This window comes from Panulirus ornatus, chromosome 35, assembly GCF_036320965.1.
Source record: "Panulirus ornatus isolate Po-2019 chromosome 35, ASM3632096v1, whole genome shotgun sequence".
NCBI lineage: Eukaryota > Metazoa > Arthropoda > Malacostraca > Decapoda > Palinuridae > Panulirus > Panulirus ornatus.
In genome coordinates, this window is record NC_092258.1 from 11,467,587 (window position 1) to 11,491,905 (window position 24,319).

Genomic DNA, 24,319 nt, shown 5'->3' on the forward strand with positions numbered 1-24,319 from the left:
GTGTGATGTCTCCATGGTTGTTTAATTTGTTGATGGATAGGGTTGTTAGGGAGGTGAATGCAAGAGTTTTGGAAAGAGGGGCAAGTATGAAGTCTGTTGTGGATGAGAGAGCTTGGGAAGTGAGTCAGTTGTTGTTCGCTGATGATACAGCGCTGGTGGCTTATTCATGTGAGAAACTTCAGAAGCTGGTGACTGAGTTTGGTAAAGTGTGTGAAAGAAGAAAGTTAAGAGTAAATGTGAATAAGAGCAAGGTTATTAGGTACAGTAGGGTTGAGGGTCAAGTCAATTGGGAGGTAAGTTTGAATGGAGAAAAACTGGAGGAAGTAAAGTGTTTTAGATATCTGGGAGTGGATCTGGCAGCAGATGGAACCATGGAAGCGGAAGTGAATCATAGGGTGGGGGAGGGGGCGAAAATCCTGGGAGCCTTGAAGAATGCGTGGAAGTTGAGAACATTATCTCGGAAAGCAAAAATGGGTATGTTTGAAGGAATAAAAAATATATGATAAATAACAAAAGGGTGATAAGTACAAGAGAGATCATTTCCTTAGACAAAAGACAGTAGGTAATAGGGCAAATCCTAAGGAACACCAATACTGATAGAATAGGAGGAGAAGTTGCAACATCAACTACTAATATGATGGAACAGCTTGAGTGGAAATTATGCAATAGAGAACTAACACAAGCACTGAAACCAAGAAAAAAAAAAGTTTAAACAAACACTTATGCCACACCCTGTCAAATGCTTTGGAGATGTCAAAGGTTAAAAGAATAGTTTCACATAAAACCCATTTTCTTAACAAACTTGATATGCTTATTCCCAATCCTCAAAGGAAGAAAGAGCAGTCTGACTGATTTAGATCATTCAAAAGCATTCTGAAAGCATTTTTATATATACTTATACATTAGAATGAGACAATACAAATCACTTCAAAACATGAAATTCTTATCTAAAAATACCCGATCATCAAGAAATCTAAAAATGCTAGTCTTATAGCAGTACATATCACCAAACTGCACTTGCATTAAACAATCAGATAAGCAGTTAGCCAAAGATTCAGCAGAATAGTAGGCTAAAGAAGTGAATGTAGCAGACATATTTTGTTGTAAAGGAAACTGAGGAAGTTTCAAAATCGTCACAGGTTTAAATTTGACTACTTAAAAGCAAATGGATGATGGGTTATAACATTATCCCTTTCTCAAAAATCCAACCACATCTACAAATGTAGACAGTACAAAATAATTTATAAAATATGTCCAGGCTACAGGAAACATGATATACACATCACTTTTTTTTCCTCTATTTCTCCAGATGTGCATAATATTTCAATAATACAATGCTCTTTTGAAAACAAAACCTACCTCTGCATCAGCTAACCGTGCCGAGAGGCCAACCACAAAGACAAGGTTTTTCTGCACAACCCGAACATTGGCTAGGTGCTTACGGTTCTCTGTCACCTTTTGTTTACGTTGTGCATCCTTCTGACGCTTTTCCTGTTTTATTCGCTGCAACCTAAAACAAAACAAACACATTAGCCTAGACACTTATTTCCATCACCTTAAAATTTAGCAGCAAATAACATACTAAACTACAGACCAACACTGCAATATAATGAGTTCTTTAATTACTATATAGACCAATATCCCTACAGAAATCTGGAAGTGGCACACTGAAGAAGCACTGCAAATATGAAATCTCTAATAAAACACTTTCTTGAATTAAGAAAAATTAAGTTTTTTATAGTGAAAACAGCACAACATGCCCCAACTGAGGCCATCTCCAGTGAAAGACAAAAGTAAAACAAAAAAAAAACAATTAATCAAGGTTATGGATGTGTTTGTAGACCTGCCTCTTAAAGGAAGAAAATTCATACAAAGAAAAAGAAAGAAGAGAATTCCAAAGCTTAGTTGTTTGAAGGAACCAGGAGGTGTCACAACATCCAATCCTCAAGTTGATGGATTCCACACAGGACCTGTGTGAAGCAGGAGCCAAACATGTGTAATGAGTCTAAACCTTGGAGGCGAGGACACACACAGACAATACACGAGAACGGCAAATTATATCTATAAAGTGTGAGCAGCAACACCATGGGAAATGGAAAGGGAAGTTTGGAGAAAGGTGATGCTAGGAAAATCAAGGACATGGAAGACTTGTGCTTCCATTCTTGTTGAGAGATGGGGGATAAGCCAATCCAGAGATGTGAGCAACATTCCATACTTGGGCAAATAAAACTCCTGTAAATATGAAATAACTCATCACAAGAACATTTAAGGTAACTATACACATTAACAGCTTGTGGGAAGCTGATTATGAGGAGATTCCAGAGAAGTAGAGAAGATGGTCATGCCTCGCATGTTTAAGTTATTACAAGGTTGAATTGTGGTGTTCTGAAATCAAACAAGAGGGAAATACATGATTCTTATAATGAGATATAAGGAGAAACTGTATTTGAACACAAATTTTACAAGGTTACTCTTATCTTACTGTAAGATCATGCACAGGTCTGAAAGAAAATATGATCAGTATGAGAAAGAGTATAAGGAAGACAGCAGGAAAAGGGAGTTGAAGCTGGTAAAGTGAAATCATCAGCATAAGACAGAATAGGGTTTGTAGTAAAAGAGAAATTCTTTATCAAGAAAAGAAAGACACGACAGAACACTGAGGAACACCATTACTGACAGAGGAGGAGGGGAAGTTGCTTCATCAGTGACTAGTGTGATAGAGAGGTAACTATGCATTAGAGAACAGAAAATTAAAAAATTCATAAAATGTGTCAAGTAATTTGTACTTTCAGGAAATCTACCTCCAGTAATATGCACCTTTTAAACTTCCCCAAGGAATACCATAAGAGTCTTGTAATTCATAAATGGAAATAAAAGCTCAAATGTGTAATGTGTTTTGGTGTATGTAGAAAAAAATTACACCAAAAAAAAACCATAATCCTTATGTACTTTTTGGGGCATTTTCTTCAACATTGTATGGTAAAGGAATACTCTGTAAGGAATTTTCTTTTTGTACTGGATGTGTCATTTCAGATGCATGTCACTGTTTAAGGGTTAAAGACAATCTGCTTGGTTTTTGGAGATGTTTATGTTTGATTTATTGTATATATGGCCAAGAAGCACGCTACAATAAGTTTACATTCACTGTGGCTCATCTTCATTATCTGCTTTTGTTCTAGTTTAATACGAGTGTGTGTGTGTGTGTGTGTGTGTGTGTGTGTGTGTGTGTGTGTGTGTGTGTGTGTGTCTGTCTGTCTGTCTGTCTGTGTGTGCGTCTGTGTGTGTAAGTACCAGAGTTGCCAACTCAAATTTCCAAATGTTGCTAGACTGCTCCCTAAAGGTTACTAGAATGTGCCTAAACCCTTCATCAAAAGTCACTACACAGTATTATCTCACCCCCCCTTTCTTCATTTGGCTGTAACTGTGTTATATTGACACTAAGTTGAATGCATGAAAAAAAATCATTGATTAATGATTCTATCATAACCTCTGAATGAATAATGATGCTTAATATGTAATAAGCAAAGTCTTCCTCCCCACAGTCATCATTTGTATGAAGAGGTCTACTGCTGGAAGCCTGTGATGTGTTTGCTTAATCCAAAGTGGTGATTCCAGTGTACCCATTTTTCTTAAAATATCACTTGGTATCTTGTAGTTTGTACAGCTTATGTTACATCTCTTTTAACCCATATCTTATTGAAAGAATTGCTTTAAGTGTTGATAGCTTCATTTTACTGCAAAACTTTGATTTCAAGTTCATACTGCTAAATGTGCACTCTATGTCAGTGTTGGAATGTGGCAAAGATAATGCAGAGAGAGCCATTTCAAATGGATTCAGGTATGGATTTTCATCTGCAGCATCTATGTAGTTTGCTACTTCTGACCAGAAATTTATGTGCTAGAAGTTTCTGTTCAGGCTACATGATGTAATTTCTTCCACTGGAAATCAATCTGAGTAAGGGAACGTGCATTCTCCATAAACAACCTTGCCAACTCGATTATACCAGGTTTGAAAGCGACTGCAATACACGAATATTGTCAGGCAAATATTGGAGATGATGTTTTATTAGTTCAATGACAAACTTTATGCATATTTTTCATTTGTGACTTTCATCTGTCGGGGAACATTTGCCCTCAGCAAATTCCTTTTGAAACTCAAAACCCATGCGAGGCCTCGGATTCAAATGTTCTTCAATCACTTCGCAATTCATCATTACTTTCCTGAGACTACTATCTTTGATCCTACGGAATAAATCAATAAAACTAGACTTCCAGCCATTTTGTTGGGTCCTGCATTTCTGCTTTAAAATTCTTGTCGACAGCTTGTACCTCTCCAAGTACTGGTTTGAAAAATAAGAGAACTGCATGAATTTGTTAATCATTGAACACAGAGTGCAACAGCTCTACTGTGTAACATCGTTCTTCTGACCTTGCTATTTGGAACTGTTTTAAGCTCAATCCATCATTTCAGGATTCTAACCACAGCAAGCTCAACAGAAAACTACCTAGTCTGGCTCAAGTGGTAAACCATCATTGGTTGTTTCATACATCTGTTTGCATTTCATTTGATGCAGATATGACTGGGAAAACCAGTTATACGTCTCTTTGATCATAAACTCATACTTTCATCGCAATGTTTCACATGCAACATGTGAAACAGCTAGATGAATTGAATGGCACACACATCTAATTAGCTGCAGATAGGGTACTTCAGCTTTCCATCTTACAAACACTCCACTGTTAACCCCAGTCATTAAAGAGGTGTTATCTGTTCAAAGCACTAGTAGGTTTTGCATTTCTAAGCCAATTTTGTGGAATGAAATTTTGATTGATTCACAAATTGTGCATTACACTCTTTTAGTTGAACTAAATCCAAAAATTTTGAAGCAATACACTTCAGCAAACTAGAGAAATATCTAATGGAAATTCCCAGAATCTTTGAGATAGCAACATTGTTACTCTCACTGATAATCAAACTAAATTTTCTGTCACCAGCACTTCAACCTTTTTAATTCTAATTCACTACTAGCTTTACTGTCACTGAAACACTTTGCACACTTAAGTGATCCCCTACACAAACAGAGTAATGCTCTGCTACAAACATGGACAGAGTTCCTTCAACTTTCTTTGATTCACCAACATTCTTGAATGGTAGGACAGTTTGTCTCTGTATGCTGGCAGACTGGCTCCTCCGCTTTGTTTGTTCGTCTCACTGTGCTTCTCTAAGTTGCGAATTCTGGTAGAAACATTACACTTACAATATTTGCAAAATCCTTATTTTCATCACCAGAGGCCTCAAGCAGCCATTTTTTAAATCTATCATCTTTGAGCCATTCCTTGCCAAAATGTTAAGTATACTGTATCTTGCCCATTTCCAATCGCTCGTAAGAGTATGACCAAAATGAAGGAAGCAACGAGACTTGTTACTCCTTGGTTTGTGATACTGGTGTACTGGCAAATAAGACTCTGGATGGAAGAGAATCAAATGCCAAACGGACAGGTACTGGACACGTCTGACAACCAGTCTAGCCATACAGAATTTAAGAAACCATATTTCACATAACTGATATACTCTATACATTTTGATATTCATTTCTAACCAACAAAATCTAACAAATACAAATCTCTCTAGAATTGTCACCATATATTTCTGAAAATCTCTAGATTTTTGCTATGTCGCTAACCGCTGAAAAAAATGATAGAATTTAATGAATATCTCGAGACCTAGTGCCAAAGTCATTAAATTGGCAACTCTGGTGTGTACCACCAATAACCTCCAGTTATAATGACTCTAACCATGGCAACCCACTTGAGGAGTTCCCAGAGAGAATTGGCATCAGGAATACAGATATATAGAAAGAATAAGTGAAAATCACTGAAATGTTCTGATTATGTGAGTGAGTAAAGCATTAATACTAAAGATAATCTAAACAACTGTGCAATGGAGGAATTCTACATGCAACAGGACTGAATAAAGATGTTAGCCTCAATGAATCAAATTAATATGGATAATGAGAAAATGCTCAGACTATGGGGGAATCTGTACACATACACACAACAAATAAACAATATGTGAGCGAGCTGATTAAATGTATAAACTTGATCCAACCCAAATTAATGGAAACACTAACATATGGGACAGAGCAAAAACAAACAAAATTACTTATTAGCTATTTTGAAGGTTTTAACTTGATCACTAGAGATGCTTTAGATAAAAGTGAACTTTTAGAAACTTACAACTCATTCAGCATAACCTTTACACTTGTTCATTCCCACTGATGTTGGGTTTTCAATTCAGTTGCAAATGGTAATCCATCTTTTCAATTTACTCTTTCTTTCATACTTGGTCACCAATTCCCACATTAGTGAGGTAGCATAAATATCAAAGAAAGGCCTCATTTACTCGCATCGATTCTCTGGTTACCATGTGTCATGCACTAAAACCTTAGCCACCTATCCAAATCAGACCTCACAGACCTTTCAGGGGTTTCCCCTGAATGCTTTGCATGTTCTGGTTCAGTTCATTGAAAACATATCACTCCTCTCTATTCCACACTACTTTAATTCACTCTACCCTCTGCATGCCTTTCACCCTCCTGCATGTTCTGTCCCAAATCATGCAACATATTTTCCACTCTATCCAACCATCTCCAAATTTGTTTCCCCACTTCATCTAGTTCCCTCCACTTTGGACACACATATCCTCAATGTTAACCTCCCCTGTAGACACAAATATCCTCTCTGTCAACCTCTCCTCACTCATTTTCTTCAACGTCCAAATCATTTCAGCACACACTTCAATTCTCTCAACCACACTCATTTTAACACACCTATCCTTACCCATCCATTACTTAATCAAACCATTTTGTACCACATAATGTCCTCAAACATTTCACTTCCAACACATGCACCTTCCTCCAAATATCCTCATTTACAACCCATGGCTCACATCCATGCAAAATAGTAAAACTTTCATTATGCCTTTAACCAACCAATTTTTGCCCTCAGATATAAACCTCTCTGTCCAAAATGTTCCTAAAACTTTCAGCCCCCTTACCCACCCTGTCCCTTACTTCTGCTTCTATGGTTCCATTTGCGGCCATGTCCACTCCCAGATACCTAAAAAATTTCACTTATCCAAATTTCGTCCATGTAAACTCACACCCCAATTAAACTGTCCCTCTGCCCAACAAAACCTAAAAAAAACTTGCTTTCATTCACATTCACTCTCAACTTCCTGTCTTCACATACCCTCCCAAATTTGGGCACCAACTTCTACAATTTTCCACTCGAATCTGAAACTAGTGATGTGTCGTCAGAAAACGAGTAACACTTCCCAGGCCTACTCATCCACTTCTGACTCGCCCCTCTCTCCATAACCCTTACACTCATCTCCCTCACCACGCTGTCCATAAACGAATTAAACAGCCATGGGGACATCACACCTCAACCTTCACAAGGAACCACTTGCTCTGCTCTCTACCTACTAATACAAATGCTTTACCCTCATGGTAAAAACTGCCTCTAGAAGTTTCTCTCCCACATCATTCATTTCCATAAGATATTCCACAAGGGATCTCTATCAACCTTACTATATGCTTTCTCCAAACCCGTAAATGCCACATATGAATTTTTCTGTTCATTTAAGTATTCCTCAAACATTCTTTAATCAAAAACTGATCCGCATATCCTAAATCACTCCTGAAACCACACTGCTCCTCCCAAGTCTAATGCTTTATACACAACTCCCTCTCAATCACAACTCTCCCATAGAATTTACCAGGTAAACTTAACAAACATACCTCTGTAGTTTGAACGTTCACATCTATTTCCCATGCCTTTATACAATGACATTATACATGCATTCCACCAATCCTCAGGCACCTCACTATGATCCATACATACAAAGAAAATTCTGACTAACCCATCAACAAAATTGTCATTCCCCTTTCATACTGATATATCTACTAACAATATATATAGAAGAGCACCAGCATGAAAGAAAGTTAAAAAGGAAAATGAAAAGAGGAAGAAGGGGGTAAAATGCTACAATATGGATCACCTGAAAGAAAAAAATTCAACCAATTAAAATACATGTTCTAACAATGTCTAATATAGTTCAGGAAACAATTTGCCCAAATCAATTTAGCTTTATACAATACAGCCTCAGAATAAAAACATAATACACTTCTGTACATAATTATATGGTCAACCAATCAAAATACATGTTCTAAAGATATCTAATATAGTTCAGGTAACAATTTGCCAGAATCAATTTAGTTTTATAAAATGCAGCATCAGAAAAAATAATACCCTTCTGTTTTTCATGCGTATTCACCATTTCCCGCATTAGCGAGGTAGCGTCAAAAATAAACGACAGCCTCAGAAGGAAAAATCCTCACTTGGCCCATGTCTCTTCCTTCTTTTGGAAAAGTAAAGCAAGAAGGGAGGCTATCCAGCCACCCGCTCCCACCCCTTTTAGTCGCCTTCTATGACATGTAGGGAAAAGAAGTACTCTTTCTCCCCTATCCCTAGGGATAGTGGACTTATCACCACTTATTTAGAGACATTACACAGAAGCACATACTCTTCATGCGATAAAGGCTTGAAGTCTGCAGGATTTTCAGGATATGCTTTCCGACAGGCAGGGCAAAGACCATTCTCATCTGTACGGATCCGATGCCAACAGAAACGACATATCTGGTAGCCACAAGTACATGGAAAGAAGTTTAGGTCATCCATTTCCAGAGGTTCCATACAAAGCGGGCACTCGACCATATCCTCACTTAAGTTTAGAACTGACATTTTCAATGGGATCCTATATACGATAGTGGATCACCTGAAAGAAAAAATTCAACCAATTAAAATACATGTTCTCAAGTTGTCTAATACAGTTCAGGTAACAATTTACCAGAATCAATCTAGTTTTATAAAATACAGCTTCAGAAAAAAATATGACACACCAATTTCACATCTGCCCATATCTGAATAAATCATCTGTCCATCTCTTAGAAAACAAGGATACAATCAGTAAAATAATGGAAGTGTAAACCCATGTCAAAATGACCAGAAAATGGAAGTAAAATAAAGATGATAATAAAGAAAACAAAATAGATGAAGCAGAGATGTGTCAACACTACTTCAAGGGAAGATGTAAATTTGATGCATTAAAATGAACATAATTTACTGTAATGCAAAACAAACTGTATTAGCATGGAAGCTACCATCCATTTAATTACTTACTCGATCAAACCACTTCACATCACATTGTCCTCAAACATCTCATTTCCAACACATCCACCCTCCTCTGCACAACCCTATCTATAGCCCACACCTCACAACCATATAACTTTGTTGGAACCACTATTCCTTCATACATACCCATTTTTGCTCTCCAAGATAACGTTCTCGCCTTCCACACATTCTTCAACGCTCCCAGAACCTTTGCCCCATCTCCAACCCTGTGACTCACTTCCACTTCCACGGATCCATCCACAGCCAAATCCACTCCCAGATATCTAAAACACTTCACTTCCTCCAGTCTTTCTACATCTAAACTTACCTCCCACTTGACTTGTCCCTCAACCCTACTGAGCCTAATAACCTTGCTCATATCCACATTTGCTCTCAGCTTTCTTTTATACACCTTACCAAACTCAGTCACCAGCTTCTGCAGCTTCTCACCCAAATCAGCCACCAGTGCTGTATCATCAGCAAACAATTACTAACTCACTTCCCAAGCCCTCTCATCCACAACGGACTGCATACTTACCCCTCTCTCCAAAACTTTTGCATTCATCTCCCTAACAACCCCATCCATAAACAAATTAAACAACCATGGAGACATCATGCACCCCTGCCGCAAACCGACATTCACTGGGAACCAATCACTTTCCTCTCTTCCTACTCGTACACATGCCTTACATCCCCGATAAAGATTTTTCAATGCTTCCAGCAAATTGCCTCCCATACCATATACAAATAATCTCTCTCAACTCTATCATATGCCTTGTCCAGATCTATGCCACATACAAATCCATTTGTTTTCCTAAGTATTTCTCAAATACAGTCTTCAAAGCAAACACCCGATCCACACATCCTCTACCACTTCTGAAACCACACTGCTCTTCCCCAAACTGATGCTCTGTACATACCTTCACCCTCTCAAGAAATACCCTTCCATATAATTTCCCAGGAATACTCAACAAACTTATACCTCTGTAATTTGAAAACTCACCTTTATCCTCCTTTGCCTTTGTACAATGACATTATGCATGCATTCTGCCAATCCTCAGGCACTTCACCATGAGTCATACATACACTGAATATTCTCACCAACCAATCAACAACACAGTCAGCCCCTTTTTTAATATATTCCCCTGCAATACCATCCAAACCCGCCACCTTGCCAGCTTTCATCTTCCGCAAAGCTTTCACTACCTCTTCTTTGTTTACCAAATCATTCTCCCTTACCCTCTCACTTCACACAACACCTCGACCAAAACACCCAACATCTGCCACTCTATCATCAAACACATTCAACAAACCTTCAAAATATTCACTCCATCTCCTTCGCACTTCACCACTACTTGCTATTACCTCCTCATGAGTCCCCTTCACCAATGTTCCCATTTGTTCTCTTGTCTTATGCACTTTATTTACCTCCTTCCAAAGCATCTTATGCTCCCTAAAATTTAATGATACTCTCTCACCCCAACTCTCACTTGCCCTCTTTTTCACCTCCTGCACCTTTCTGTTGACTTCCTGCCTCTTTCTTTTATATATCTCCCAGTCACTTGCACTAGTTCCCTGAAAAAACCATCCAAATGCCTCTCTCTTCTCTTTCACTAACAATATTACTTCTTCATCCCACCACTCACTACCCTTTCTATCCTGCCCACCTCCCACCTTTCTCATGCCACAAGCATCTTTTGCACAAGCAATCATTACTTCCCTAAATACATCCCATTCCTCCACTCCCCCTACATCACTTGCTCTGACCTTTTTCCATTCTGCACTCAATCTCTCCTGGTACTTCTTCACACAGGTCTCCTTTCCAAGCTCACTTACTCTCACCACTCTCTCTTTTTTTCTCAAAACCTCTACAAATCTTCACCTTCGCCTCCACAAGATAATGATCAAACATCCTTCCAGTTGCCCATCTCAGCACATTAACATCCAAAAGTCTCTCTTTCATGTGCCTATCAATCAACATGTAATCCAATAATACTCTCTGGCCATCTCTCCTACTTACATATGTATACTTATGTATGTCTCTCTTTTTCAACCAGGTATTCCCAATCACCAGTCCTTTTTCAGCACACAAATCTACAAGCTCTTCACCATTTCCATTTACAACACTGAACACCCTTTGTACACCAATTATACCCTCAACTGCCACATTACTCACCTTTGCATTCAAATCACCCATCACTATAACCAAGTCTCATGCATCAAAGCTGCTAACACACTCACTTAGCTGCTCCCAAAACACTTGCCTCTCAAGATCTTTCTTCTCATGACCAGGTGCACAAGCACCAATCATCACCCATCTCTCTCGATCCACTTTCAGTTTTCCCCAGCCATATTCCACAAATGAGGGAGATAATGTTGCTTTGTAATTTGTGCAGATGTATAACTTATGGTTGCCACTGCTGCACATTGCAATTGGAGAACAAATGCAACTTCAGTTGGAGGCAAAAGTTTCAACAATGTTGATCAGCTGGCAAGGCACTTGTGAGCTCTAACCAAAGGAAAACTTTAGTCTGTATCTGTGCTTTTGGAATACACAGAAATCAAAAGTTGTCTTACCTGATCAATGAAACGGTCACTAATTTTATACAGTGATGTATTTTTAATGAATTCCTCCAAGGCAGAAAGACTAAGGGTCTTACTTCCAGAAACCCACTTGTTCTTGCACATAAAATATGAATTCCAAGGCAACAAATAAATCTGATATACCTATGAGAACATTATTTCAGTTACCACATTCATAGTATACAGTTTCATGAGTGATTTCTTTACCATCAAAAGATCTTTTAGATAGGCAGGTTTTACACCATCAAAATATTCACCTTTCAATCTAAATGCAAGTTTTCATCTTTAACTTTTTGTCTTGGTCATTCACTGACAAAGAAGAATGGGATTATACACTTTATCATATAGAAGTGTGCCAGTAAAATCAAAAATGGAATCTGGGACAAATTCGGCTGTAGCAGCTGTGGAGACATCAACTGCTGCGTCATGTCTGTTATTTCTTGCAAAGTATGGCATCTTTGCAAAGAATCTTTGCAGCCTTGTAAAGTAAGTTGTCTATCTATGTTGTTGTCTTCCTATAATCTATTTAGTTTCTCCAGAGAATCACCAAGAGGTACATCAGAAACACAGAGAAAGTCTGTTTCATAACCGTGATCCAGAATAGATACACATGGACCATAACATTATCGAATTTTCTCCAGAGCACTGAATCTGTCGTTTTCAGAACTGACTACACCAAGCTTTTTAAGATATTACAGTATTTCTCTCTCAAAGTTTTATAAGGAATCCCTGTAATTACCGAAACAATGGTACTTCCAGTTCCTCAGCCAAGGTAGTAAAAGCAGAGTTATATATTTGTTGCTCAAAGGACTTTCCAATGGGTACATATGTAGCTTTAAATTCATTCATGCAAGGTAGGTGGTAAATACCACTGGCAACCATATCACATCAATGTCCCACAAGTCTGTGTAAAACATTTTGTCAGTTAAGTCTTTCAGCCTCTTCATACAGTGCGTTTGAGCCTCCACTGTACATATTTTTGAAGCTGGTGCTTTGCCTTTATGCCAGAGATGATTGCACATGACACAGGTACTCTCGGCATCAAAAGTTGGCAATTTCAATCTGGTCATAATAGTTGGTGAACCACATGATGCAACTTCTGATGTGTCTAGTTGTGCTTCACATGTTTGTGATCTCTTTCTTTTAGCCTAAAAATAACTTTTCTCATCAACATAAAGGCTCCAGCATGTTGCATGCCATTTTGATTTATTTTCTAGCCAGTCTTTACATTTGGCTTAATCCTTAAGTCACAGCAACATCATCCAGCCTTGCTTCTATTGCGACATTCAGTTTCATATGAGTATTTTCTTGTACCCTGTATAAAGGGTTAGAAACACTTTGGCAAATAAATTTACTGTAATACGTTTTCAGTTTCACTGATGTTCTTGTAATTTCCAAATCAGCTTCAAGCATATGTCTGACACCATCCAAGAGAGAAAATATTTCTATAATTAGTTACATTACCACCATAAACATCAATATAGACAAAGGTTTCATCAGTCAATAATAGAGACAGGCTTCCAAGAGCAGTGTCATCCCTGTTGTTCATCAAAGGCAAAGCAAAGCATCTGAAAACATCAATATTTTAAGACTGCATAAGAGCATATATCAATATTTTCTACCATAATAACCTAATTAATGGTGCCACTTTTCTACTGAAAATCATTAAAGACTTCTTCAGAATATCTGAAATCAAAAATAAGAGTAAATTTAAGCATACAATTAATGGGAGATGATGTAAGACCAATTATGAACATGTGGCCATAATTAATTTTTGTCTTGAAGAAATAAGAGGGTGGCACTGTTAATGATGTCACTGCCATTTTCCAGTTCCAGATTTTCAAGGCTGTTCTACTCAATCTTACTTCAAATGTTCCAGTGTTTATATATCACAACCTTTTACAGCATCTGATGTCAGATTAGCCAAAAAATAAGGGGGGGAATCTGGCTCCCTGGCTATCAGGTTAATTAAAAGTATCAAATGAAATACGTAAAACTGTGTAGGTCCTCCAATGGATCCAACGAGTTATTCTTTGATCTAAAGATAACAGCTTATGTCCTACATCTACATACAGTACGTTTATATCAACAACAATGATAAACTAAGCATAAGGCTACTTCATTTCAACCATTAGAGCATTTGCACTGAGGAATAAAGATCTAACAACCGCATGTGATCCAGCAAGCTTTTTTTCATCTATGCATTCCTGTGACTAATGTTAGGTTTATAATTGTGAAACAATACTATTACACAAAGAACCAACTGTATTCTCTTAACTAAGACAACAACAGGGTCAAAAAGATTCAAAACACAGCAAGGTCATTTGACCACATCACCTTAGTGGTCTCTTCTTAGCTTATACAAACACAAATCATTAAGTTTTACCTTTTTATAGGAGGAGGAAGTGGCAGATCGAGGGTGAACAAAAACTGTCACGCTGATATTCTGAAACTGCTCTGGGAACTTGTATGTCACCGCAAATACTGAAGATAGAGTGGAAGGCCTGCAAAACAAAGAGAACATATGTTAAGTGAGATACTATATGGAACATTAAGCATTCTGAAAAGGTAATATACTTATGATGGCAGGATTGTAAGCCTGTGAATGCCAGAATACAATGATAGAATCACTTACTATTTCACTTTGTTTGAAAAATCTGAACACAGGGAAAGCATGTTAGATCAGGTCATTGGGATCCCTTCACCCTGGTGCTTAATCCAGTGTTTGTTACAGTTTCATCCAGCCCTGAACATCATTTCATCAACCACAATTTCCTCTTCTCTCTAATCACTACAAAACCAATGAAGAACAATATCACTTACCAAATTCAAAACTGCTGTGGGAGGCTAAGCACGGTTTCATAGGTTCTGTTGAATCTGCACAAGTATTTTACCTACTTTTAAGTTAATTACTCTCTTTTTAAGTTAATTACCCTCTATCTTCTTATCCCTCACCACTGTTAACTTCTCTAACATCTCTGAATTTCTGTGATCAAGAAAGATGGATATTTTTCAAAAGGGAAAACAATTTTAGTCATTTATCAGTTTAGCTACATGTCCAATCTAAATTTGAGAAATGGTAAATCATGTTTCAAGTCCTTTAGGAAGCTTGCTTTGATTAAAGAAATACATGCAGAACATGATACTGTGCATCAAGTTATATCAAATATCAAAAAAGGCAGTACCAACGGTACCAACCTTCTGGTGGACACAAATTTGCTGTCAAGCACAACTTAGCCTGGTACTGACAAGTTTTGACAAGAGGTATTGCCAACACCTTATTTACAACTTTGATGATTTTGATCTGAATCAAACTAAGTCAATGTTATAAGGCTGTACATGACATATTCTGTAATATTTCCAACTATCTATAATCACTTTGTAATACTCATTACTAAGTAATTCATCATGTATATACTTTATTTGTTATCCACAGATATATATATATTCATATGTACACTATCTGTATTTTGCCATAATAAATTCTTGTGCAAATACTTTTTTCTAAATATGTTGCACATTATACTTTTCTTCAAAAAAAATATATATTCTAGAATACAGAGCCACTTTGTGGCTTTAGATACGGGACAAATTGCCTGGGTGTGTGGTCTCATGACATAGTTATAGTATGTCTGACATGATAATTGTACTGATGCTACTTATAGAAGTTGATCTAATTTTCTACATAAAGAGAAAATTGAAATAAATTTCTTCAACAGACTGATAACATTCTTAATCATCATGAAACTATTGTTACACAATTATCCTGCAACATAAGAGACTTTAGCAACTATGACACTCAAGTTTTCTCTTTTCACTTTTTGTGTGTATGTACAGTATATTTTTCTTCAAAATGAACTCATATCTCCTAGCATACAAAATCATTTTTGTTGGCTTTGAAAGAAGGGGATACATACTGGGTATGTGATCTCCTACAATTCAATATGCTGTAAATGTAATAATTTCATAAGCGCTACTTGTAAAAGCAGAGCTTATTTCTACATTTTGATCAAAATGACACATTAGGTTCCTCAATATCAGACCCTATATATGTCATAAACAAGTAATTAGATCATTCAGTTCACTACAACTCTTCTTCGCTACAGCATACAACTGCACGACTTCATCTAGACTTAGCAATTTACGACATCCTCTCTGAAGGGGAACTGGAGAAGTCATACACAGCCAATTCATGTACAGGAAAGCCTTAAGCATCTTGTAACACTGCTAAAGATCAGCTGAAATTTGATTTCTGATGTGAGGAGCACATGATCGTTGATTAAGTAAGGGGTCCCTTAATCTGCAAGAGACCTGGCTTACTTAAAGTGTTAATAATGAAGAAATATAATTTTCAAAATAATCTTCTACCATTCATTCTATTCATTAAACACTACACTATCAATGCAAAGTAAAATCACAATTTCTGAAGTTAACAGCTATGCAGTATGCTGAAATGGATTTTTCCCAGTTAGAATGGAATAATTCAAGTTTTCAATTTTTTCACCTTGAAAATACCAAAAAAGTACGGTTTGACAAATAAATACTTTCCGTGGTAAAGTTCCAGTTTCAACGCACGACTTTAATAACTTACCGACGTAAGAAAAGCACATCAAAAAACCCATTCTTAAGTCATATACAACAGGGAAGTAAGAATTGTAAAAAAAAATTGCACCCATGAATGATAAATGTAACTAAGGAGACTATAATGGCAACAAAAATTTCTGGGTAAATGGTACTCAAACATCTCCAGAAATCATCAGAACATGAAAAAACTAAACCTAATATATATCATCTTTGTTGTTACCTGAAAGCTATAAGAATATGAATGTCTCTACATTCGAACGTTGGCAGGTTCAACAAGTGATTAATTACCTATTTTTGCTGAGCATGCATTGTTTTATGTTTGTGGGGGACCATCTCTCAAACATTCTCTACCATACATTTCTGTATGCTGTCTACATTTACCGTGTCTCTATTAACTCTGTTTACTCCCACTATATGCATCCAACACAGCAGATGACCACAACAAAGCCTTTGGTATGTTTTGAATATACTGAAATTTAAGTAACTTTCATCCCTTGGGTGAAGTTGGGCAAGGTTTTCATAGGCTCCTTTGATTCGTAACAGAACAATATTTCACTTCCTATTGCCACACGTTTCCCTTGATCACGGCCAACCCATAGTCTATTGTTCACATGAAAAGTAATGCATCAAATAATGCTCTCATGGACTAAATCACACACTAATCATCAAGTCCATTCACATGCTTTTTTTCATATTCATGCTTTACTCCAGTAAGGCCCCTATGCTAGAACTTTACCATTTCAATATATTTTACTTCACCTACTTTATATGTAGCTCACTTCAGGAAGAAATACAAAGGCTATGATATGAATCATCTGCATGGTATAAGAAATATGGTAAGCTCAACATGGTTCTTTTCAATGTCCTTGCAACTTTACCCATTCCCCAACACAAGCATTTCATAATCTAATTACTGTTATAACTGTATTCCACAGTACATATTGCGTTGCTGATAATACAGACACGACTGATAATGGAGCTCAGCTTTCACTGACAGCAAAAGCATTCCATTCTAACTCTATTACAATAACCCAAATGGGGGCAAATTTCCATTTTAATAGAAGTGTGCTCATAAGGTGGTCAAGATGGAAAGGTCTTCCGCTTACTTCTTCAGTTTCAGCAACAACTTCAGGCAAACCCCAGCCTACAAGTGACCTTCACTATGGTGGAAACCTTAGCACTTGCCAGAGACGATCCTTCGTTATCTACTACGCCTGCACTCGGTAACCTGGACCTCATGCAAACCATGGACAGATTCTTCAATCGTCCTCGGAATGGTCTCAAAATTCCCAAGTCTATATTTGTGTCAAATAGACCCAAACATAACGAAAGTAGAGTTAAATACTTGTAACATATTTGTTATTACACGTCCTAAAAGGCTTGGTTATGGGCTCATATTCATTTTATACGAGGAGCATGACAGTCATACTCTACCCTTAAAAGCTCTCATCATCCACAACCGTTTTTATGGTCACTGAGAAAATACTTACAAACAAAATAAGCAGAATATTTGCTGGCAAAATTAAGGTTGAGGAAACACAGCTATTGCGCCTGCGCTGCCTCGGGGAGACCCGGATGTAACAAGTGACGAGCGTTGACAGATGAACAATTTGATTGGTCCTTCACTAAATAACTTATCTACTAATAAGGGGAAAATATACGTTTATTTCAGTCTTAAAACCACATTCTTCTCAGTTAAAGAAAGAAAGAAAATTATCGAATTTTTACAATGATTTCTTTAAAAATCTAGTACAAAAAATATAAATAAATTGTAATACAAGATAGCCTGTATTTGTTTCAAAGTTTGCCTCTACGTTTAAGGATGATAAATGTCGTTGCAAACTGTGGTCTTCTATTCCTTAAATTAGAGCAATATAATAAAACGTAGAACCATAAACGACAAGGCTTTCCAAGTTTAAGAAGAATTTACAGTGTTGTGGGCTCAGCTGGGAAGTGAATCTATCAAAATGTCGAGTTTGATTCTTTTTAAATAGATTCGAATGGTTCAAAAATGATAACTTATGTTATCATATAAAGTTACTTTACACTTGAAATATTTGACTTATTCGCTTATCGCCATTGATAAATGCCCCAAGTAAAGAAGTTCCTCAAGTCAACCATGGATAGATGACTGAATTACACTTGGGGTGATTAAGTGTGCGGTAGTTTAACTGCCATGGTTGAGTAAGTGGCGCGTGAAGCAGTCTCGCACGACAGAATGGCAACCGTCGAGGAGGAACAGCTTGATCCAAGGGTGCAGGTAGTTCATGAAAGCAATAAATACCCCACTGTCCTCTGAGATAAGACCTTCAACAACCCTAACAACCCACAGTGCTAACTGTCAGCAGATTGTTATCCTTTGTCAGTTGACGAGCTCCATGCATAACTGGAGTGTATGTGGCCCTTAGATTTGTCCGTAACACCTGAAGGTGTTGAGGACATATTCGTTTGGTGAATGTTGCTCCACTTTAATGGCTTTAATGACTCTGGCAGTTGATGGGTCTTAAGCTCAAACAACCAATCATCCTTCATCAGTTTTACGTAAAATATTGCCAGTTGCTGCACTTTAGTCCATTGATAAAGCGGTAGTTCTGTTACGGTGCTTATGATCTTAAAGTCTTTGTGTCTCATTCTTAATTCTACTGTAGTGCTAGAAACTGCTCATATCTTGAATATTAATTCTATTCTATTTCGTTTCTAGCTCAATTGAATTTTACTCCCTCAAAGTTGTCCCTTACTGTGTCATCAACCATTTTGATGATGAGGACCACAACGGAAACAATTATAGTGTACTTCGTGTGCTTTTCCCTGTAGAATATTTAAATATCTTCACTGTCCATGTATTCTGTCAAAACAAACTCGGCTCTAGCCATCTGCAAAGTCAGCTTAACTTAGAATACTGTTCAACTCAGCTCAAGCCATCAGCAAAGTCAGTTTAACTTACCATACTAGTAACTTAGTATGCTGCTCAACTCAGCTCATGCCTTCTGCAATGTCACTTTAACTTAGCATACTCATGTAAATATGTGAGATAAGTGTTTATATTACACATTACTAAAAAAAAAAGGCAAGAAGAGTTATATCAGAGAATCTTATTGAAAATATAGTTATTGTACTTGTAAAATAACAGAATCTATTTTCATTTAAAAGCCAAACTGCTACTATAGATTTGAATGCTTTTTTTTATTCACCTGTGGTAGACTTATGTATTAAAGTGTCTGATAATTCTAAATAATCAGTCAGTCCTCCTGGGGTTAACATCCAGCACCATTTTGGCAGTGCTATTTTATGTATTTGACTGATATATTTTAATTAGGATATTGAAAATTAAGACAAATCATGACTGGTATGGGGGTTAGAGGAGTTTTTTATGTTTATTTCTTAATTTCATCTTAGTTAACTCCAAGTTTTCTTAAGTACACAACTCTCACTTCTTGAATATCATTTAGCAAAAATATTTCAGTGTTCCATGTTATGCCCCACAGGTTTTTTTTGTAGTCACAATAAAACTGTATGAAATATCTAGAATTTAAGTATTCTTTCACCAAAGCTAGTTTCAGTGGAGAGTTAGAATACATCAGATTTTCCAGAAAATTTAAGTATCTGTTCAATGAATACCGTCTTGGCAATTCTTTGTTCTTTTGATGTTGACTGCCGTACTACAAATGTTCCCAGTTTCATCAAGCCAAAATGTACTTTCATGATGCTGAATCATAAGTATGGCTAGGTGTTATGGCAAAAAAATATTGGTATGACAAAACTGAAATATCCTGAAATTAGCCAGAGCGTATCAGAATACCATAGAGCCTGCCATCCAGATTGCCTGTATTCAAATGAGCTTCTAGAATAATGTTGGACATAATAAATGAAAAGACCTACTGACAATAGAAAAAAAATACTGCCTTGCAGTCTAACCAGATCAGTCTCGTAAACACCACAAGGAAAGAAGAGAGTGAGAAAACTATTTTTTTTTTTTTTAACTTCACCATTTCCCGCATTAGCAAGGTAGCGTTAAGAACAGAGGACTGGGCCTCTGATGAAATATCCTTACCTGGCCCCCTTCTCTGTTCCTTCTTTTGGGGAAAAAAAAAAAAAACTATTTTACTTTTGTTAAATGTAAGAATATCATAAAAAATTGATGTAAAAATGTAAGTGATATAGGAAGTTAACTCACCCGTGGAGAAATAAAAGACCTGCAGCTGGAGCATATGGTAAGATAAAGTAAGCACTAAAAACAGCCTGTTCTTGACACATCTACCCCAAGCAGTGGTGTCACTTCACGTTTAATGTAAGGATAAAGTCCACTGAGATCCACACGTCTCCACTGCTTCTGAAGAAGTGCATGTAGTTTCACCATGACATATGATTTATGCATGCATTTGTTTATCGTTATTGATATTGGCCCCTCTTTATCATAGTTAAATGGTGAAATGATGACTGATGGTTTGTTGTATGTTCCCCCACATATATAGTAATATACACACACACTCAAAAATCTACAAAAAAGTGATATGGTGATGTAAACCAAGTAATCTGAAGAATCCAGTCTGCATAGCTTGTTTCTTTTCCATGATTATTGCATATGTAAATAGTACGACTGTCTCTGAATACCTCCGACACCTACATGTGTGGGATAGGTGTAGGGGATGTGGTCATGTGAGAAAGGGCAGTGAATGGTAGGACAAGGAAGTTAAGTTGTTTGTAAAAGAATCAGTGATTGGGAGATGCACAAGAGGAAGCAGCACATTAAGAAGATGCAGGGGCTGTAAAAAAGGGCAAATGAGCTGGAGTGAGAGAGTATCAGGAAACTTCAGGGAGGGTAATAAGTTCGGAAGAAGATGAATAGGGTGAAGAGAACAGGAAAACATCTGTGAAGGGAACAGATAGGGAAGGGTATCAGGCAAAGAAAAGATGGAGTGAGAGGCATATGTAAGGTGTTTGGGATGTGTGGCTGACATGGATGTGATTGCAGTCGTGTAAGAAAGGGTAGGACACTTAGAAAGGATTTTCATTGTATATATGGCTCAAGCTGAAATGCCTTAGGGTTGGTGGGATACCTGTATGATGCTGTTGTATAAAGGCTAAAGGAACAAAATGAATGTTCAAGTTATATAGGATATAAGTTTGTTGATATGTTTGATAAATTGTATGGAAGTGTGGTGTTTGAGATAGTAGTAGCATGCACAGAGCATAAGACAGGAGGAATGGTGTGGCTTTGTAGATATTAGAGGCTGTGTTGATCAGGTGTTTCCTTTCAAAAATCTGTATGAGAAATACTTAGAGAAACAGAAGGATTTGTACATGGCATTTATGGAACTAGAGAAAGTATATGATAGTTGTGGATGATGTTATGCTAGTAGCATAGAAGGGTTTCTATTAAGAGAGTAAGGTGTGTGTAGAAGCAAGAATAGAGGAGGTAAGTAGTTCCTGGTAAAGATGGGTATATGGCAAGGGTGTGTGTTGGCACCATGGCTGCGTAATCTGTGTATGAATTGGGTGGTGAGAGAGGTACGTGTGAGAGTCTTGGAGAGAGGGATGAGTCTGCTATTTGTCGGGGGTGCTGATGCCTGCAAGGTGAGTAAGTCGCTGCTTGCTGCTGACGTGGCTCTGGTGGCAGACTTGAGTGAGATATTGTCTTAGTTTAGAAGAGGAAAGTTTTAGATTGGTATGAGTGTGTTTTAATGGAGAGAACTTGAAGAAAGTAGAGTATCTTAAATACTTGGGAGTGGACATGGCAGTGGATAGAACCATAGGAGTAAACCATTATTTGGTTGAAGAGACTAAGGCCCTGGGTGCACTGAGGGGTGTGTGGAAAGAGAAAACACTGTCTTTAATGGCAAAGGTGGGTATGTTTGATGGTATAGTAGTTTTAACAGTGTTGTATGAATGAGACATGGGCCCTAGATCAAAAAGTACAGAAGAGGGTGGATGTGATAGGAATTATAAGTGAAAATGATAAGGTATGAGAAACGTGTCATACTAAGACGAGGATGGTTGAGAAAGCTGAAGAGGATGTGCTGAATTTGTTTGGACATATGGCAAGGGTGACTAAGAGGGTGTGCATGCAAGAGTGGAAGGAATGAGGGGAATGGGGAGACCAAAATGGAGGTGGAACAAAGGACTTAAAAGATACTCAGAGTGACTGGGGCCTAAGTCAGCAGGAGGATAGAGAGAACTGGAGTGATATGATAAACAGGGGTAGACATGCTGTTGATGGGCTTATGAAGCTGTGAAGGGAAACCACGGAAAGATCTTTAGGGCGTAGTTCGGATAAGGGATCTGGTTTTGGTGCAGTATTCTTGAAAAGCAGAGAGTGGATATGAGCAAATCAGGCAGAACTGTGTGTGTTCCTAGTGATATTTTCCTAAGCAGGAAAGAGCAAATAGTAAGGTATTGAGTAAATGAAGAGAAATGATGCTGACCTGATGTTTCCCATAGATTATCTCATTGTTTATGGGATACTACCTTGGTTAGAAAAAGCTTTTCAACCTACAGAACCTATATTTTAGGTGGATAGATGACACTTTAGGAACTAGCCTGAAATTTATTTTATGTAGCAAAAGGGATGAAATATTAATTGCACTCTTAATCTGGCTAACCTGCTCAACTTTGAGGTGAATCCTTACTATACACCCATCCCTCATTATATGAAGGGGTTATGTTCTGTGAAAACCTCCCACTAATAGAAATCACATATAGCAAACCAATAAACACAGAGAAATATATATGTGGAGCAGAGACATAATTTCGTTAATGTATTTTAACAATATTTTCATATTTTCGCTAAAAATAAAGCAACACTGGTTCTGGGATAAATGTTGCTAGATGTTTGGATGACATATAAACAAACACAAATACAGTGGGTTCCAGGAAAATCACAACAGCCGGTACAAATGCCCCTTGACTTACAATGAGGTTATGTTCTGATAAACCCATCGAAAGTTGAAAATACATTTAATACTGTGCATCTAACATTCTTAGAACACTTACATTAGCCTACAGTTGTGAAATCCTATTTTATAATAAAGTGTTGAATATCTCATTTAATTTATTAAATACTGTCCTGAAAAAAAAAAAGAATTTATGGGTACTCGTCATTAATGTACACAGCTGAAAGCACACTGGGCCTGAAGAATGTTTGAAGCATATAACATTAGAATTAATTGCTAGGCAATGAGGATGCTACATCAGTAGGGTCATCAATTTCTCTCCCTTCTGATGAGGCTCAAGAATAGCTGGTGAAAGGCACTCATGATCGCATGGCTGACTGGAAGCTGCAGCTCACTGCTGCTGCACAGCAACACAAGGGAGTACTGTCCGGCATATCACGAGCCTGGTAAAAGATCAAAATTTGAAGTACCGTTTTGACTGAATGTGTATTGCAATCACACCATTGTAAAATTGAATGAATACGTATTGCCATCCTACCATTGTAAAGTCAAAAAATCATAAGTTGAACCACCGTAAGTTGGAGAGCATCTGTGTATCCAAGTTGCACAGATCTGCACACAACAGTGGTAATTGTGAGATGTAAGCTGCTGGATGATGCCGGCTGAGAATTGATGCACTCCTCCCAGGACCAGCCCCTATTCCACCTGCCAACCCTCGCTGAAGTTTTGGCCCAACTACTGCAAAACAACATAAAAAGAGGGACTAGCAGAATAGTGATATCACATGTAGTGATCCCATAAAGTGAGGGACAAGTGTACAAAGTTTCTGTAAAAGTTTCTGAAATCTTTATATATTGTACATGTAATCTATATGTACATACACATATTACCAGCAAATTAGTTAAACGGCATTAGATACACAGTCAGCTCTGTCAAAGTAATGATATATTCTGATCATAATCTATGGGCAAATGTTTCTGAAGTTCAAGAAATTTGTCTTAGTGCTGTTTGGTTTCAAAGATCACATA

General features: G+C 37.4%; 3 protein-coding genes across 6 annotated transcripts in view; 1 reads left to right on the forward strand and 2 right to left on the reverse strand.

The window, feature by feature from the left end:
• Positions 1-18,034, reverse strand: part of Cnot4 (CCR4-NOT transcription complex subunit 4) — a 227,774-nt gene extending 209,740 nt beyond the window's left edge. For 2 of the 4 annotated variants that reach the window (XM_071683029.1, XM_071683026.1), the window contains exons 1-4: positions 17,892-18,034; positions 14,204-14,321; positions 8,588-8,839; positions 1,360-1,510 (exon numbers count right to left, since the gene is read on the reverse strand). In XM_071683029.1, the coding sequence (XP_071539130.1) occupies positions 1,360-1,510; positions 8,588-8,805 (369 nt within the window). In that variant the 5' untranslated portion in view covers positions 8,806-8,839; positions 14,204-14,321; positions 17,892-18,034. Of the gene's footprint in view, positions 1-1,359; positions 1,511-8,587; positions 8,840-14,203; positions 14,322-17,507; positions 17,612-17,835; positions 17,855-17,891 lie in introns of those variants that run through there. The other 2 variants (XM_071683028.1, XM_071683027.1) reach the window with 2 other exon arrangements.
• A 448-nt stretch (positions 18,035-18,482) lies between these two features.
• LOC139760143 (uncharacterized) overlaps positions 18,483-24,319 on the forward strand; it is a 29,611-nt gene continuing 23,774 nt past the window's right edge. The window contains exon 1 of the mRNA XM_071683036.1: positions 18,483-18,661. Within this exon, the coding sequence (XP_071539137.1) occupies positions 18,620-18,661 (42 nt within the window). The 5' untranslated portion in view covers positions 18,483-18,619. The remainder of the gene's footprint in view (positions 18,662-24,319) is intronic.
• Positions 18,614-24,319, reverse strand: part of LOC139760141 (uncharacterized) — a 95,664-nt gene continuing 89,958 nt past the window's right edge. Inside the window, exon 5 of the mRNA XM_071683034.1 lies at positions 18,614-24,029. The gene's annotated coding sequence lies outside the window, so the exon portion shown is untranslated. The remainder of the gene's footprint in view (positions 24,030-24,319) is intronic.